The sequence below is a fragment of the Strongylocentrotus purpuratus genome, unplaced genomic scaffold, assembly GCF_000002235.5.
Source record: "Strongylocentrotus purpuratus isolate Spur 01 unplaced genomic scaffold, Spur_5.0 spur5_contig_855, whole genome shotgun sequence".
NCBI classification, from domain to species: Eukaryota; Metazoa; Echinodermata; class Echinoidea; order Camarodonta; family Strongylocentrotidae; genus Strongylocentrotus; species Strongylocentrotus purpuratus.
Window position 1 is genome coordinate 1,121,588 of NW_022145563.1, and position 17,552 is coordinate 1,139,139.

A 17,552-nucleotide genomic window follows, 5' to 3' on the forward strand; every position below is an offset into this window, starting at 1 on the left:
ACTCAATCTACTCATCACAGGTCCCGTTTCACATGTCAAAAATGGTTTCAGTTTCAATCAATTATGATTCCGAAGGTTCTGATATTGCTTACTCCTCCTTATTTCAAGTATTACCATTGTAATATATATCTTGTTATTGGTTTAATGCATGCACAATTATATTGAAAATATGACAAAGAGAAGTATATATATCTCTATTTAAAGGTAAAGACCAGTATTGGAAACGCCCCAATTTCAAAAAATGAAATGGAAGCTCTTATTACCAATCATGTGAAAGAATATGTTTTGACTAATACATGATGATAAACAATTTTGGCGGGAAACCGCCTACTATAATTGATATATTTGGTAAATTAGTTTATTGGTATGTGAGAGATAAACGCACGTGTCGCGCACGTGTGCGTAGTCCCATATTCATCTTTCTGTGTACAGTGCTTGTAACTTTACGAAGACTGGGCCAAATTTCTTATCATTTTGATGATTCCAGAACCTTGCAGTACACACCAATACTTATGTGCTAGATGATCAACCTTTTCTGATCGATTCCACAACGTTTCTTTCACAATGCAATCGCATGACCATAACATAAAGTAAAATATCAAAAATTGTAACGTTTTTACATCACGCACATGTACTTAAAATATCCTAAAACATTTTTAAATCATAATAATTCTGAGTTTCTGACACCTACGTTTATTGCCAGGCATGAATTATTATCTTGAATTCTTGCGATTAAAATTTGTTTTAAACCTTAATAGCATATTTAAATAGAAATTCATGAACATACATGAAGAAATATATACAAATTTGTTTGAAATGTGGACCATTGCTGAGAAAATGTAGAGTCTTTATCCTCTTGGAAGTGCTATTTTTAGATTAAAACCCAATAAAGGCAGATGTTTAATCTTTCAAATGTGAATGGGGAGCAGGCCAGGTTTGCATTCTCACTATTCACATGGTTGTTTGTCTCAAACAGACAAAAGCAGTGGGATGAATAGCATTGATCCTCCCACAGTAGAAAACAAATATAACAAGAACAAAACCAGATACCAGTATGTTGAGACCTTTGCACACAGAAAGGGCTTCCATGTTTGAAGGGGAGAGAATTATGTCAAATTGTACAAAGGTTTCCTTGTAATCTCCTTATAATCATTTGAGCACATGTACATTTAAGTGTTAATGCTGGGTAGCATATTATGAATATGTGGTTATGTGAATGAAGTGTTTTAACTCATTTGCACTCTTGCAAGGAATTTGTTATGAAAGACAGAAAGATAGAACATTTTCATGATATTTTTCTTCGTTTCAAAATGTATCTCTTAAATTTACGTCTACATCGTTGTCTTCAAACAAGGGCCCTTTAGTATTTTTATTAAAACAATGAAAAATGGAACATGTTGCCAATACAACCCAGCAAAAGTGCAGTCAAGCAACAGTCAGAATTTTATCATAATTTTCTCTCGTATTGTAAAATAATCGTTCCATTACAAATCAGAATGGCTAGGATTTTAAAAAAAGTCATCTTTTCACAGTTTCATCTATAGTATGACATATGCATCATTTATCCACTCTTTAAATAATACATTGTTTAATCATTGATTCAATAAAATTGGATGAACTTTCCCACGATAGCTAAACATGAACAAGGTCTCTGTACTATGTACATGTAGGCCCAGTGACTTTTCAGAAAATGGATTCTAAACGAAAGGATTTTCAGACTCCCATTACATAATGAGGCCAATAATGCCCTTAGGCTCAACATTATGTGAGGTAATTCTAAACATGTTTTACAGACCATTGGTCAAGATGCTAATCTTTATCACTTTTTGTTCCGATCTCCTCCCCACCTTTTTTTTTGTTAGCAGTGAGCTCAAATGAAACTGGGAAGCACTCATTTGGCTTCATCCTGAGGTAATTCACAGGTTTCAGGCCTGGTCAGACCTTGCAAATAACGATAAAAAGATGCTACATGCTATATATTGTACACCTGGATAACGATATGCATATAAACATATAATGATAAAGATAGAGTTGGTCCGACCTCATTGATTTTTCCAATGATGAAGTCATTGAATCTGTCAATCAAACACTATGGAAAATGCCTCTATCCATATTTCGGCCACTCCTTCAATATGACGTCAGTGGCCGAAATATGGATAGAGGCACATACAGTATACTAAAGATTTAAAGGACATAACTTTTGACAGTTTGAAAAGGTAAAAGGTTTACATATTTAGTAGAATTAGAATTTACTAAACCAAACTGAGAACATGTATATGCTTACAATGAATATGAATATTGGTATTTTTCAATTTTAGTAGTTTAAAAGTACGACAGACTGAGAGTCATAACCTCAACTAAAAACATCACTAGATGGTAAAGAAAAGAACACATTTTCAAAATATATCTTATAAGTTCTTTTGCTATTTGAGATTGCATTAATGTACAGGTTTCAAAGTCTAGGAGCATGTTCTATTAGTATGACTAACTGTGTGACATACAACAATCGTTTCTTGCTTCTGAAATGCCACTGAACCCCCCCCCCCCAACTTTTGAGGATTTTTTGTTGTATTTACAAAACTTGCTTCATTCTGTACATTTCATAGCATAATCTGACACTTTTAATGTCCGTAGAAAATCAGTCCATGTGTTGCATTTTCCTTTGAATCAATTACCATTTCCAATTTCTTATTCCTTACAAAAATGAAATTGCATGTTAGAGAAATTGTTATATATTGTTACAAAGAATTATAGAAATTGATTTACAAGTCGATGGTAAAAAATAGGGGAAGTTGCTGTTCAAATGTTTAGTTTTTGAATCCAAGCTCATATCTTTTATTCCATGCACAGTGACACAAATGTTGTGCAAGATAATGAGCAGACACGTTGTACTTCAGTATGTCCTCTCATATAGTGTACTCTTCTCCATGTTAAATGTGTGTCTCCATTACTCTGTCATAAAAAGATGTGTACATTTTGAAAACTCTGCACACATCAGTACATTTGAAGATCACACCCTGTTTGTATACATATCACGAGTCAAACCAGTGATATATGTACATGAAGAAACAGTTCATTGGGGAAGCTCCTCCCTAAATATAATGTAGAGTCATGCATATGGAAGGAACATGTAATATTAAAAGGGGACCCCCCCCCCTATGTTTCTTATAAGTCAATTAAAGCCCCACTGTACTACTTATAGCTACTTGCGCCCTCTATATAGCAAACAATGCCTAATCGGTGACCATTGGTCCCCCATGATCCTGATTTGATGAGATATATAACCACCTGTCAGTGACCATGCAGGGAGGTCTAATACCTCCTGGCCAACTTCTGCATGCAGTGGGGCTTTAAGGATTACAGAACATACATGCCCATAGGAAAGTGAAAAGTATGCCGCAGACCTGCCGCAGACCTGCCGCAGATCTACCGCAGACCTGCCGCAGACTTTTAGTCTGCGGCAAAGAGTATGCCGAAGTATGCGGCAGAAAGAAATTTTGATGCAGACTTGCCGCATACCAGTATGCCACAGGAACAGTCTGCGGCAGATCTGCGGCAGGATGAAATTTTGCTGCAGACTTGCCGCATATTAGTATGCCACAGGAACAGTCTGCGGCAGATCTGCGGCAGGATGAAACTTTGCTGCAGACTTGCCGCATACTAGTATGCCACAGGAACAGTCTGCGGCAGATCTGCGGCAGGATGAAACTTTGCTCCAGACTTGCCGCATACTAGTATGCCACAGGAACAGTCTGCGGCAGATCTGCGGCAGGATGAAATTTTGCTGCAGACTTGCCGCATACTAGTATGCCACAGGAACAGTCTGCGGCAGATCTGCGGCAGGATGAAACTTTGCTCCAGACTTGCCGCATACTAGTATGCCACAGGAACAGTCTGCGGCAGATCTGCGGCAGGATGAAACTTAGCTCCAGACTTGCCGCATACCAGTACGCCACAGGAACAGTCTGCAGCAGGTCTGCCACAGGAAATCCCATTAAAGTCTAATAGGGCCAATTGAAACCAATCATCTCATGCATATTCATTATTACTTTACACGTGTGACAGAAAAATACATTTATCATGATTTGTTAAGCAAATTAAGACAATGCACATCATTTTTGTGATTTCTATTTTTCTTTTGCCATTATTAACCAATAGATTATTTTGTCTGATCATGTTACAATTACATTCACGTTTAAGCAATAGATATATTGATTACTAACCAAGAAACTATGATTACTAACCAAGAAACAATATACATATTTAGTATATATATATGTGTACAAGCCTGTGTCACTTTAAATGTTACTCTTGAATACACTTCAAATGATCAATGTGATGAAGTTAATACAATTGAGAATAGAATATACCTAATTGGTAATATATATATATTGGTATTACCTAATTGGTAATTTCGATATTGCCAATATCGATTATGAAGTATCAATCAGTTTATCACTGGTTCTTCTACATGCATACTCTATTGCCACGTACTGGATATGAAAGAGTATGCGGCAGGTCTGCAGCAGGTCTATATGAGATATGAATATTCATGACGAAGAGTCTGCGGCAGGTCTGCAGCAAGTCTGCGGCAGACCTGCCGCAGACTCTTCATCATACTGAAAGAGTATGCGGCAAGTCTGCAGCAAGTCTGCGGCAGACCTGCCGCAGACTCTTCATCATACTGAAAGAGTATGCGGCAAGTCTGCGGCAGAACTGCCGCAGACTCTTCATCATACTGAAAGAGTATGCGGCAAGTCTGCGGCAGACCTGCCGCAGACTCTTCATCATACTGAAAGAGTATGCGGCAAGTCTGCGGCAGACCTGCCGCAGACTCTTCATCATACTGAAAGAGTATGCGGCAGGTCTGCAGCAAGTCTGCGGCAGACCTGCCGCAGACTCTTCATCATACTGAAATAGTATGCGGCAAGTCTGCGGCAAGTCTGCGGCAAAACTAATTTGCATGTGAAAAAGATGACTGTCTGCGGCAGGTCTGCTGCAGATCTGCGGCAAGTCTGCCGCAGGAGTATGCGGCAGGCTCATTTCTTTCCTATGGGTGTAAATGAAATAGTTGATGTCAAGGCCGGCATGGAACATTAACTTGGAGTTAATACCAGTGCAGGTGCATGCATGTACAGAGTCCAGTCAGGCTTGTCACAGGTTTTTCATAACTTAATATAGAGTGTATATATGTTCATTCTGTACAGAAGTACTCTTGAATATCATAAGTATAATGGCTCGAAACCCAAACAATGAAATAAAGTACTATCGCTTTGTCAGGGCACAGCCAAGTATCATTAATCTGGGACCCGTTTCACAAAGCCTTTTTTCAATGACAAATGACAAATATCAGTGACAAATTTGCTGATAACCAATCAGAAGCAAGGATTTCAGTAGCTTAGAACATAGCCTGCCATTTGTCACTGATGACAAGTTTTGTGAAACGGGCCCCTGATCCTATAACATGAGGGTATTCGGTTTTGAGATTATACTCCATGAACTTGGAAGGTGTGTCAAAACTCATAGATCATTACTCCTTTATAATTTCATTTCGACAATTTTTTCCCCTGAACACCGTTTTATGTTTACCACATTCCATCATGCACCAGGCTTTTGAAATGGGAAGAATGTTGGTGCACTTTTGCATGAAGAAAAAAAATCATATTATGACGTAGTCATTTTTCAAACATTTGAAAAGAATATTTGGAACGAGGAGATTAAGACATACTTTCATTTGTTCATGTATTAGTTCACTGTTAGCCCACTTCCTTCTGAAAAAGTGTCGTAATGACAAAGATTCCCTTCTACCCACCCCACATTTTTACACATGTATATCTCAGAGTAGCTAGAGCATACTGCTTGATGAGAGCCAGAAGGGCATTCATTTTTTTATTTTAATTAACACAGACAATATCCAAAAAGTCAGTGAATTATTGTGGTAACAAGCTCCTTGGGGCCACAGAAACTTATAGTTTTTGCCCAAAATAAGTTTGTCACGACATTGTTCTTCACATCAAGGTTTAACATTTTGCTTGCTTTCTTCACTTCTCTGCATGGTTGTTTCTTTGCAACATGCATGCATTTTCGCACAAAATTGAGGGAAGGATTACTTTTTGTAACACAATGATTTTGCAAAATAACTCAAAATCCGGTCTTAATTAGCACCATGAATATCCTTTTACCTCTAGTATAAATTAATATTGCGGTGGGAACAGTTCACTCACCTTGAAGCCTTTGGTGTTTCTATACCCCATGATAAATACTTTGTCGCAATGGGAGATTATTTGTGTGGCATATAAAGATTTAAGTGTAAAAATCCCTGTATTATCAATTAAAGTAGATTATTTGTTGGTGACCTCAAGGTCATTTCATACACATATCTCTCTCTCTCTCTCTCTCTCTCCCTCTCTCTCCCTCTCTCTCTCTCTCTCTCTCTCTCTCTCTCTCTCTCTCTCTCTCACTCTCTACCTCTATTACTCTTGTCTCTCTCCTTCCCTCTTCAATTTTTTTTAAAAACTAGTACTGTATCCTGTGGCAACAAAATATGCAGACTTTCTATTACTATACATAAAATGAAAAACAAATTTTTAAATATTAAATTAATAAGCTAAGTGATTTTCAAACATTCCTTCTACAGAAAATCAAGTTTTGGGGCAAATCTTGTATAAAAATGGGTCAAAGTGTCACCATTTGACATAAAATACCAGCATCGAATGAACATTGAATACCTTTTTTCTTGGCACCTCTGAAAAACATTCCCAGAACTCAATTCATATCCACATATACTTTTATGACAGGAAATAATGATGAATTTTTCCTTTTCTGGTTTTAAAAACTTTTTTCAAAACCCAAAATGACTTTGCTTGAACATCAAGACACTTTAAGCCAAAAGCCATCCAGCAATTGTTACAATCCGGAATACATAAAAAAATCTTCAGAACACAGATGATGCCTGCAAACTTGTAGATGATACGTACCCAGAAATATTTGTACATCTCAACTTCTTGACTGAATCCCTTCCAACTTCAAACAACCAATTCCATATTACTTTGATAAAAGAACAACTTCAAAATTTATAGACTTTCTTACTCGAGTATAGAAAGCTAAATGTTGAGTAAATATTCAAGTGTGTCAGGCTGTTACAATCAATTTGCAGCATGTATATTTTGTTTCAGAAGTGCATTTTTTGTTCCATTCATTCGTTTAGTCATGGGCTAATTCTTATTGTATTGTAGCTGGCTCACAAAAGTAGCGGATTATTTGCCCATGGGCGGTTTCTCTTTACTCTTTCTTCAACGCGATTGTTCAAAGCTCCATACAACCAATGTTTACACAATTGGTAAAAACCCGTCACTGCATTGTATCAAAAAATTTAACTTATTGTCACTCTTTTGAGATTTAGTTGAAGTCTGCCCTCTAGTGGCCATTAGTCAGCAGACTACACACTAAATCACAATGTAGTTATGCATTTTTTACAGTGCCAAGGTTTATGCAGTGTGCAACAGTAGTAAGCCCTCTTGTGGCAAACAGAGCTAATTATAGAACTATTTTCTATAAAGAATAAAGATATGGTTGCAAAAATACAGAGCAAAAGAATCAGAAAACACAATATGGACATTCCTCTATCATAAAATATTAAAAATGAATAAATCCATGGTAAAATGATAGTATTTAAGGTCTTCAAACAAATTATGATATTGCGTAAAAGCTAAACAGAAAGTAATCATGTTTGAATTGACTTTGCTGCTTCATTTACTCAATGACTGACTTCTCTCATTCTACAAAACCCAATACAGGAATCATCCAAATCCTGTAGACGATGTCAACATGTTTTAGAACACCTAGAGATTACAAGAGGTAACAATTAATCCCCATAACAAAACAACAAAATAATAAGCAACAAATTTCTGAACACAAACTCATCATTATTACCTTCAGAAAGGCCTTTAAAATACTTTTTTTTTTGCAGTTTCAAGTTGTTTTTCTTATTATATGTATTTGTGTAATTTTGATTTTCATTCACTGTGAATTTTGGGCCTTAAAGGTAATACAAAGTTTTGGGAAATTGTAAAATTTGGCTGGATAGTGATTCTTTACAACTTTGATATATTTGGATGCCCCTGTGGATGTGTTATAAGCACTAGAAAATTTAACCCCTAAAATACTTTTGCTTTTGAGATAAATTGAATATAAAACTTTACCGGTGCTCCCGGTAAATTTTGTTGAATTTCAAATAAGGCCTACGGCCTTACAATTTACAGCTGTGACCATGTAAATCTCAAAATATGTAGTTGTGATATATATAATTTCCAAACGGGAATAACCAATCGGTCGACTTTAGTCAAGAAACATTGTTTTATAGCTAAATTAATATATTGACCTTTAGAGGGAGCTATACAACATAATCAGTTTATTATTACAATTTCATCACTTTAGACTCGATTTCATCCGCGCAAACGATCACTGAATATTGTAGGATCGCATATGCTTCCAATATGTTCATATGAACCAAATTCATAACCCCATACCAAAACTTTGTATTACCTTTAAGGGAAAAGCGCAGTATAAGTAATAATAATAATAATAATAATTTAAAAAGCAAAGAAGGGTAACCATCTTGCACTTACCCTAACTCCGACTGCAAAGCGCCCCTTGAAGTCCCTGAAGGGTAAGGTCACAGAGTCATGACGACGTCGATAGACCATCACGACCACGAAGATGAAGAGAACAAAAGCAATGAGGGCGACAACCACAAGAATCCAGATGAGAACGGAACTGGAATACCCCTGGGGTGTGATGGATTGACCAGTGTCTGGAACATTGTCCGCTGTATGATGGAAATGGAGAAAATGATCTCACTGATAAAAACGGATGCATGTAATAATAATAATAATAATAATAATAATAATATTCAGCTTTTATATAATGCTCAACACCTGGGTGGAGAGTAACAAGTGTAGGTTAATATCTTGCCAAAAGATATTAGTGCTTTGTCATATAACTTACAGGTGCAATTTGATATATCCTCTGTTACTCTCTGTATTTTGTTAACGTAAGTATGATGCTGCTACAGTATATGTATTCTTATGACCGCTGTATGATGGAAAATGAGAATATTATCTCACTGATAAAAAGGATGCATGTTTCAATATTGTTTAAGGCAATTACTTCATTACTATATGACATTCAGGTGCAATGTGATATATCCTCTATTACTGTGGTGGTGGTGGTGGTTATTTTACCTGGCTGCTAAGAAAGCATAAAAGCTTGTTAGTATTAAGCAACAAGACGGCCGACGGCTTTAGGTCCTCTCCGAGGGACCTGGTAATGAGGGTTGATGCCTTACCAAAGGGCACTAGTGCATCCACTTGGTTTCGAACCCGGGTCACCGGATTACGAGACCACTGCGCTACCAACTGAGCTATCGCGCCTCCTCCTACTGTCTATATTTTGTTTACGTAAGTATGATGCTGCTACAGTATGTATTCTATGTATTCTAATACCGCTGTATGATGGAAAATGAGAAAATGATCTCACTGAAAAAAGGATGCATGTTTCAATATTGTTTAAGGCAATTACTTCATTACTATATGACTCACAGGTGCAATGTGATATATCCTCTATTACAGTCTATATTCTGTTAACATATGTATGATGCTGCTATATATACATAGATACATGTACAGTCAAACCTGCTTTAGTGACCACCTGTCTACAATGACCACATTTTTTGTTTCCGTTAAAAAAGGTTTCTTATTGAAACATGTACTAAAGGAACATGTCTAAAAAGACCACTTTTTGTGTATTCCTTGGGCGGTTGCTATAGACAGGTTTGACTGTATCCTCAAAAAAATAATGATCAACTATCATCTTCCCATCAGTGATTACTTTAAGAAGCTTGACAAATTTTGTATATTACATGAACATCCTATGTAGTTTTCTTTCAATCTCCTTATTGCTATTTTGCATGCACCTCACAAAAGAGTTACTTACTGGTTCTTATCATGATGTATACAAAGTCCTTTAAAAGTACATGGATAAGTTAAATCACACTACGATACAGTATGAGGTAGAAAAGAAAAGAATATCATTATTATTCATATCTCATTATATTTGATGTTTCTAGCGCTTTCTCACCTTCAGTTGTTATAAAGGCCTTCTGGAAAGAGATCACCTTGGTTTCCTCGGTGAAAAATCCAAGAAGTCGGACAAAGTACAGCGTGCTTGGATCCAGGCCGGAGATGGTGTACTCTCTCTCGGATTTGCTGATGAGGGTGGACAACGTCCACAAGTCTTCCTCGGATCTCCTGTACTCAAGGACGAAGGCAACTAAGTTGTCTGCATCGAGAAAGTTCCAGGCCAGGTCGACCATGGTGTCCCTCGTGTCAATGACTTCCAAGACGATGAGGAACTCTGCATTGGCAAGAAGGATATCTCAATGGATAGATTGATAAAGGATGTTTGAGACTTAAGCTTTGTTCAAAAGACCAGTTTACTTACATATCCAAATTTTGTGCATAGTGTTTAAAGAAAAGTTATTCTTGACAACCCAAAAGCTTGCCTGAGGCTAACCCTGCATAGCAACAAGTGATATATGCAAACTGAATTCCAAGTATTGTAGTTCATTTATTAATAACAGAATAATGGAATACCTCGTCCCTAGGTCCCCAGGAAAGAAACATCCATCAATTTGAATATGTAGGTAAAACGGTCTATTTACAAACTGCATATTAAACATAAATACAAACCATCGACTGGAATGAATATAACTTTTAATCACTCTATTCTCACTCACTTTAGTCAACCAAAGGGACTAAGAAAGGACTGCTACAGTTAATTTGCCACACAATCTACTTGATATGGATCATGTAATTGAAAGAATGTGGCAGTCTAAAGATTCAATACATAGCACACAGAGTTCACAGTATCATGGACAGGTGCAAAAGTTTTAATCAGGGTTAAATTCTTAGCAAAAAAGTATCCATACTTCCTCCAAATTGGGTAAACTAGCATAGCAGCTTTCCATTGAAATGGTTTAGAATATCTAAAGCATTTATCACCATCCTTGTCAGGGAGAATTTACAAATGGTAATTTCGCTTTCTGATGTCCCCAAACTTGGAAAGCATACCAAATATGTTGTGCACTTTTGGGAACCCTTGTACAGTCAAACCTGCTTTAGAGACCACCTGTCTACAAAGACCACCTGTCTACAAAGGCCACATTTGTTTTTTCCCTTAAAAATGGTTTCTCATTGAATCATGTACTAAAGGAACCAGTCTACGAAGACCACCTGTCTACAAAGGCCACTACAGAGGCCACTTGTTTGCTAAGAACCCTGTCGCTTTAGACAGGTTTTACTGTATAACCCTCTTCAACAATATAAGTTAAAAATTGAAAAATCTCACCATTTTCACACGTATCACCCGACCATCCATCAGGACACCTGCATAGACATGAAGATGAGTAAATCATTGGTATCGTTTAACAATGTTAAATCTGAGATGCACGGCCCGACGTCTTATCAGTGTCTGTGATATGGTGTAATATTGAAGCCCTAAAAAATTGCGCTTCAAAATTATCAAGAAGTGCCTCAAAAAAGTAAAAATCTTTGAGTGACCGGTTTTACCATATTGTTTTCCCCAATAGACTGTATTGTTATGAAAACCGTTAGGAAAACGCAAAATTTAGTTTCGATTTCCAATCATAAATATCTTGATAATCAGACAGGCGATCGGCTTGTAAAAGTCATGGGGTTCCTGACTGACCTAAAGGTTTATAATTATGATTGCAGCATGAGCTAAATCCAGGATTTTGTTTCAGAATCTGAGACATTAAAGTTACCGGATCCTGAGATATATGATCTAAGGTAGATGATTAGGACTCTGGGTCTCCATCGAGGAGGCGCGGTAGCTCAGTTGGTAGAGCAGTGGTCTCATAATCCGGTTACCCGGGTTCGAAACCAAGTCGATGCGCTAGTGCCCTTTGGTAAGGCATTAATCCTCATTAGCAGGTCCCTCGGAGAGGACCTAAAGCCGTCGGACATCTGGTTGCTTACTAACAAGCATTTATGCTTTCTTAGCAGCCAGGGAAATAACCACCACCACCATCCTACACAACAGTTTGCTTTCAAGGACACCGACACTCAGAAAATATCATGGATGGGAAACAACAAAATCATTATATATACAATACATAAAAGGTGCATAAAATCAGTACAATGATGATTAATAGATCACCAGTATCTAACGTTAGGCTCATAAATACATCGGGTAGCAGTACTTTTGCTCACCATTTTTGATTATGAGCCCCCCTCCCCCCAAATACAAGGAGGTATCAATAGTTTTCCTTTTTTATTAATTAATTAAAACCAGTATATACATGTACCTCCTACTGACTGCCACAGTTAACAATCTGGCTTGGCTGACAAATCAAAATATTAAATAATTGATTTCTAAATACCACTTTACAGAAAAAAATAAGACAAAGAGATTTTGACATTGGTGTATATATTACTAACATAGTTGCCTACATTATATTTGTTCAATAGGACCAGTGATTTTTCACCCATTCCTCTACAGTAACCAGTACTCATGTACAAGTAGTGACCATTTGATTACTCACAGACACATGAATGAATTGTAGCCAAGTCCATGACAAGTCCCTCCATTGAGACAAGGTGTCTCTAGCCCACATACATCTACACCTGAAAATATAATAATAAAATATATATAAATAATAACGCTTCATGTAAATAAACAAAAAAGTTTCTTGTGACGTGAGGTAATTGTCTTAACATGCATTATTACAAAATTCTGGCCAACATGCATTTACAATGATGAACATGCAACTGTACAAAATAGCACACTGTAACAATATGCAAAGATCCAGGACAGTTTTATAGCACACGTTCTTCCCCTCACAAGTTTCCCCTTTTGATATCTACATCCCAATAGATTTGTGTCACCATTATCTTCTTTTCCCTAATACACTGGCAAAGAAAACACACTGTACAATAAGCCAGTTCACGGTTGTAGTCTGAGCATGAGCAGATAAAGGTCATTGCAGAACAAATTTTGAAATACACGGAGACGAAATACTGGATACGTGTTCATGAAAGTTATGTATTCATTATTCATTCATGCACATTCAGTGCACTCCATGATACACAGGTGGAAGTATTCTTTAAAAAGGGGAAACAAAGGCTATTTATGTAGCACTTCCATCGCTGTAGGAGTGATTATTTCACAATGTACAAAGTGGGACCTCTTCATGTTTTGAAGATCTGTGGATATTCAGGGTCATTGCAGAGTAATGTGCTAACCATGAACTGGTCTATTACATGTACAAATATGGATGAGAAGCCTTGTATAAGGATATAATATACAGCATTTGTTATGCGCCATCGATCTAGTAAACTATTCCGAGGCACAGAGGGATCCCAATTATTACCCTGGCTTTAGCACGGCTGCCATTACGGCGCTCTAGCATTTCAAGGAATTAATTCCTGCAAGGTGCCCATTTACATCGCCTGGGTAGAATGTGGCAAATGTAGATCAATGTTTTGCCAAAGGACATTAGTGCTGCGACGGGACTCGAACCGCGGACTTGTGATCGACAGTCCGGCGACGTATCCACTCGACCACGACATCTCTATTCTCCAGCCTGATCTTGAGTGAAAGCTGAGAGACTGACTCGCTAAACGACAGTGCCTCCAGCAATCTATCATACCATTCAATAATTTGAGAGTACCGTATGTTTGTCTTTCATTACCAGTTAATCTATGAGAGCATGTCTATGCTATCTCTTTGAACTTGAAATGTTTGTCAAAACAGTTTTATAAATATCAAGTCATTCAATTTGGATGACTTTCAAAAGCGATTTTTTATGTTTTATGTCAATTGGCAATACAGAAACCAAGAAAAGTAATAAGTAATATCAAGATGTATCTTTCTTAGTTGAGCCTTTAACGCATTTCTATTCATGCCGTGATCTTTCTCTTCCACTTTCTTTTTTTTCTATCTATTTAATTTTATCAGTCTGTTGATCAAACTCTATATGCAATGTTGTAAAAATGATATAAAGTAATAAAATGCCTTGTATGAGGTAAAGAGAGAAGAAAAAAAAGAAGAAAAAACCATCAATGCTACATTGTTAACTCACCGTCCACCAAGAAGCGTGCAAATGTAAAGACATTCCTGCTCCTCGAGTCGATCAGAAACGCTTCGGACATGAACTGGGCATTGAAGATGTTTTCTGCAGTGACTAGCGCCCCCTCCTGATTGACGTCTGTCACGTTAAACTCTACGGATGCGATAATGCTGCCATTCACTAGGTTCGTAACACTGCACTGGATGCCGTTTGTATCGAAGGACAAGTCTTGGAAGTATTCAAACAGCTGGAGACAGAAAGAATCATGGATGAGACATGGATAATAACGATGTTGATGCTCTGTTTTTCACTTGAGAGCTACCATACATGTAGAGTCGCAATGCATGCACTTTCATGAATGAATTCCTAACTTCTTGACTCTACACAATGCATGTACGTGTACATTACTCTTAACCTAACCTAAAACAAAATAGCAGCCCAAGTTCCAACCCTATATCTGTGACCAAAAAATGCCCTCAGCAAATATCAATGGATGAGATGTATAATCATCTGAGTCACATCGTAAGAGATATAAGAGAATCTGTCCTGGTAAAAGGAAGGCAGTATTTCAACAAAGGTTTGAATGTTGAATTAGAAACATTGTTCGAGCGAAGCAATAGAAGACATCTCTATAGAGAGGAAGTTACTGTAGCAAATTTGCTTTACAGGTCAGTAACCAGAGGACTTTAATATCCAGGTGATCCCAATAATATCCCCTATTATGCAGAGCAATATTTTGTTCAGTATTTGATTTGTCCATGACTTACTCTCCTGAGCAGAATTTGCATCATTATATTTTAAATACTGAATAATAATTCTAAATCTTGTCTGAAACGCAAACATAGATGAAAACAAGATATTGTTTTTTGTTCAATTCCTGTTCTTGTGACTTACTGCATTGCAGAGGGCCGCTTGGAAGTTGAGGAAGACTGGGTTTGTAGGGTCTTGAAGTGGCACCGAAAGAAAGGCTTCATCCCCATTCAATTCCAGAATTGTAGCCGTAGCTCTTACCACCTCGGTATCTGCAAATCGATGGCGATAGATGGAAGAGAAAATAATGAAGTAAAGCATAAAGCGTAAAGCACATTAAGAACCCACTGCACTATTCATTTAAGAGTAGGGGGAAACCCCGGTGAAGTGGTCCACCTGCACACACCCCAGTATAGTACGATAATAGTCTGTAAAGAGGTATATACTCAAAATGGAAGAAGAAGTCAATAATCAAAAACAGAGGAGATAGGTGGGTACAGAACAACAATCTCTGATCAAAGGTTGATGACCAATCTAACAGAAACTATCAGTCTGAAAATAACCACAATTTTTAATTCTAGTACTCTGTTGGTTGTCAATTATATGTTTTGAATCTTTGAAATTTTTCATCAATATTGAATCTTTAGATGGATATCTACGTACATGCAAATTTCACCAATCAAGATATACTAGGTATAAAGACAAATCGTGCTAACAATAAAAAGAATGATTTTATAAACACTTATTGGTGGCGGTTAAAATATGAAGTGGCAATCCCTGCAGAACTTTCAATATGATTGCTGGCACTGACATGACTCCTTTTAATTTATGCGTTATAACAATACTTCAGAATAGTATATTGCAACAAGTGTCAAACAAGAGTTGTTCAATGAACACACCTTTTGTAGTGCCTGTTGTATATCTAACTTAGACAATTCCCTTGCAATCTCCTTCATGATTAGAGGAGAACCAATATTTCTATTATCATAAGATACAGAAAATAATCACAGACTTACATGGCACAGGTACTGGACTTGTTATGTTTGTCATATTCATCGTCTGTGAAGTGGTGAAGGAGGGAGAAGATGTTGTTGTTCCATCTGATTCACTGGTAGTTCTGGATTGTGGACTGGTTGTTGCTTGGTGATCTCTAGTGGTTCCTGAGGAAGCTTTTGTGGATCCTGCTGGACTGTCAGTTGCAGGTTTTGTTTGTCTGGTTGTAACCATTTCTTTGGTGGTACCACTTTCATCTTGGGTGGTTCCTTTAGGTTCCTGTGTAGTGGTAACAACTATTGTGGTAGCTACAGTAGCTTCTGTAGAACCTATTGGTCTCTCAGTGACAGAGGTCGTTTGTCTGGCTGTAGTCATTTCTCTGGTAGTACCACTTTCACCTTGGGTGGTTCCTTTAGGTTCCTGTGTAGTAGCAACAACTATTGTGGTAGCTACAGTAGCTTCTGTAGAACCTACTGGACTGTCAGTTGCAGGTTTTGTTTGACTGGTTGTAGTCATTTTTTTGGTGGTACCACTTTCAACTTGGGTGGTTCCTTTAAGTTCCTGCGTAGTATCAACAACTATTGTGGTAGCTACAGTAGCTTCTGTAGAACCTATTGGTCTCTCAGTGACAGAGGTCGTTTGTTTGGCTGTAGCCATTTCTTTGGTGGTACCACTTTCATCTTGGGTGGTTCCTTTAGGTTCCTGTGTAGTGGTAACAACTATTGTGGTAGCTACAGTAGCTTCTGTAGAACCTATTGGTCTCTCAGTGACAGAGGTCGTTTGTTTGGCTGTAGCCATTTCTTTGGTGGTACCACTTTCATCTTGGGTGGTTCCTTTAGGTTCCTGTGTAGTGGTAACAACTATTGTGGTAGCTACAGTAGCTTCTGTAGAACCTTCTGGTCTCTCAGTGATAGGGGTTGTTTGTCTGGCTGTAGTCATTTCATTGGTGGTTTCACTTTCACCTTGGGTGGTTCCTTCAGGTTCCTGTGTAGTAGCAACAACTATTGTGGTAGCTACAGTAGCTTCTGTAGAACCTACTGGTCTCTCAATGATAGGGGTTGTTTGTCTGGCTGTAGCCATTTCATTGGTGGTTCCACTTTCACCTTCGGTGGTTCCTTCAGGTTCCTGTGTAGTAGCAACAACTATTGTGGTAGCTACAGTAGCTTCTGTAGAACCTACTGGTCTCTCAGTGACAGAGGTCGTTTGTTTGGCTGTAGCCATGTCTTTGGTGGTAACATTTTCACCTTGGGTGGTTCCTTCAGGTTCCTGTGTAGTAGCAACAACTATTGTGGTAGCTACAGTAGCTTCTGTAGAACCTACTGGTCTCTCGGTGGCAGAGGTCGTTTGTCTGGCTGTAGCCATTTCTTTGGTTGTAACACTTTCACCTTGGGTGGTTCCTACAGGTTTCTGTGTAGTAGCAACATGTTCTGTAGAAGCTGCAGTAACTATTGTAGATCCGAATGGTCCCTCAGTGCCGGGGTTAGTTTGTCTGGCTGTAGCCATTTCATTGGTAGTACCACTTTCACCTTTGGTGGTTCCTTCAGGTTCCTGTGTAGTAGCAACAACTATTGTGGTAGCTACAGTAGCTTCTGTAGAACCTACTGGTCTCTCAATGATAGGGGTTGTTTGTCTGGCTGTAGCCATTTCATTGGTGGTTCCA

The 17,552-nt window shown here is 37.8% G+C and overlaps 1 protein-coding gene across 6 annotated transcripts in view; it reads right to left on the bottom strand.

Moving 5' to 3' along the window:
• The window catches only part of LOC115918226 (mucin-19-like), an 87,743-nt gene that overhangs the window by 37,725 nt on the left and 32,466 nt on the right, over window positions 1–17,552 (bottom strand). For 3 of the 6 annotated variants that reach the window (XM_030996532.1, XM_030996547.1, XM_030996525.1), the window contains 7 exons: window positions 15,916–17,490; window positions 15,044–15,171; window positions 14,162–14,396; window positions 12,623–12,704; window positions 11,407–11,444; window positions 10,138–10,413; window positions 8,628–8,827 (listed from right to left, as the gene is read on the bottom strand). In XM_030996532.1, coding sequence (XP_030852392.1) covers window positions 8,628–8,827; window positions 10,138–10,413; window positions 11,407–11,444; window positions 12,623–12,704; window positions 14,162–14,396; window positions 15,044–15,171; window positions 15,916–17,490 — 2,534 coding nt within the window. The remainder of the gene's footprint in view (window positions 1–8,627; window positions 8,828–10,137; window positions 10,414–11,406; window positions 11,445–12,622; window positions 12,705–14,161; window positions 14,397–15,043; window positions 15,172–15,915; window positions 17,491–17,552) is intronic. The other 3 variants (XM_030996542.1, XM_030996553.1, XM_030996537.1) reach the window with 3 other exon arrangements.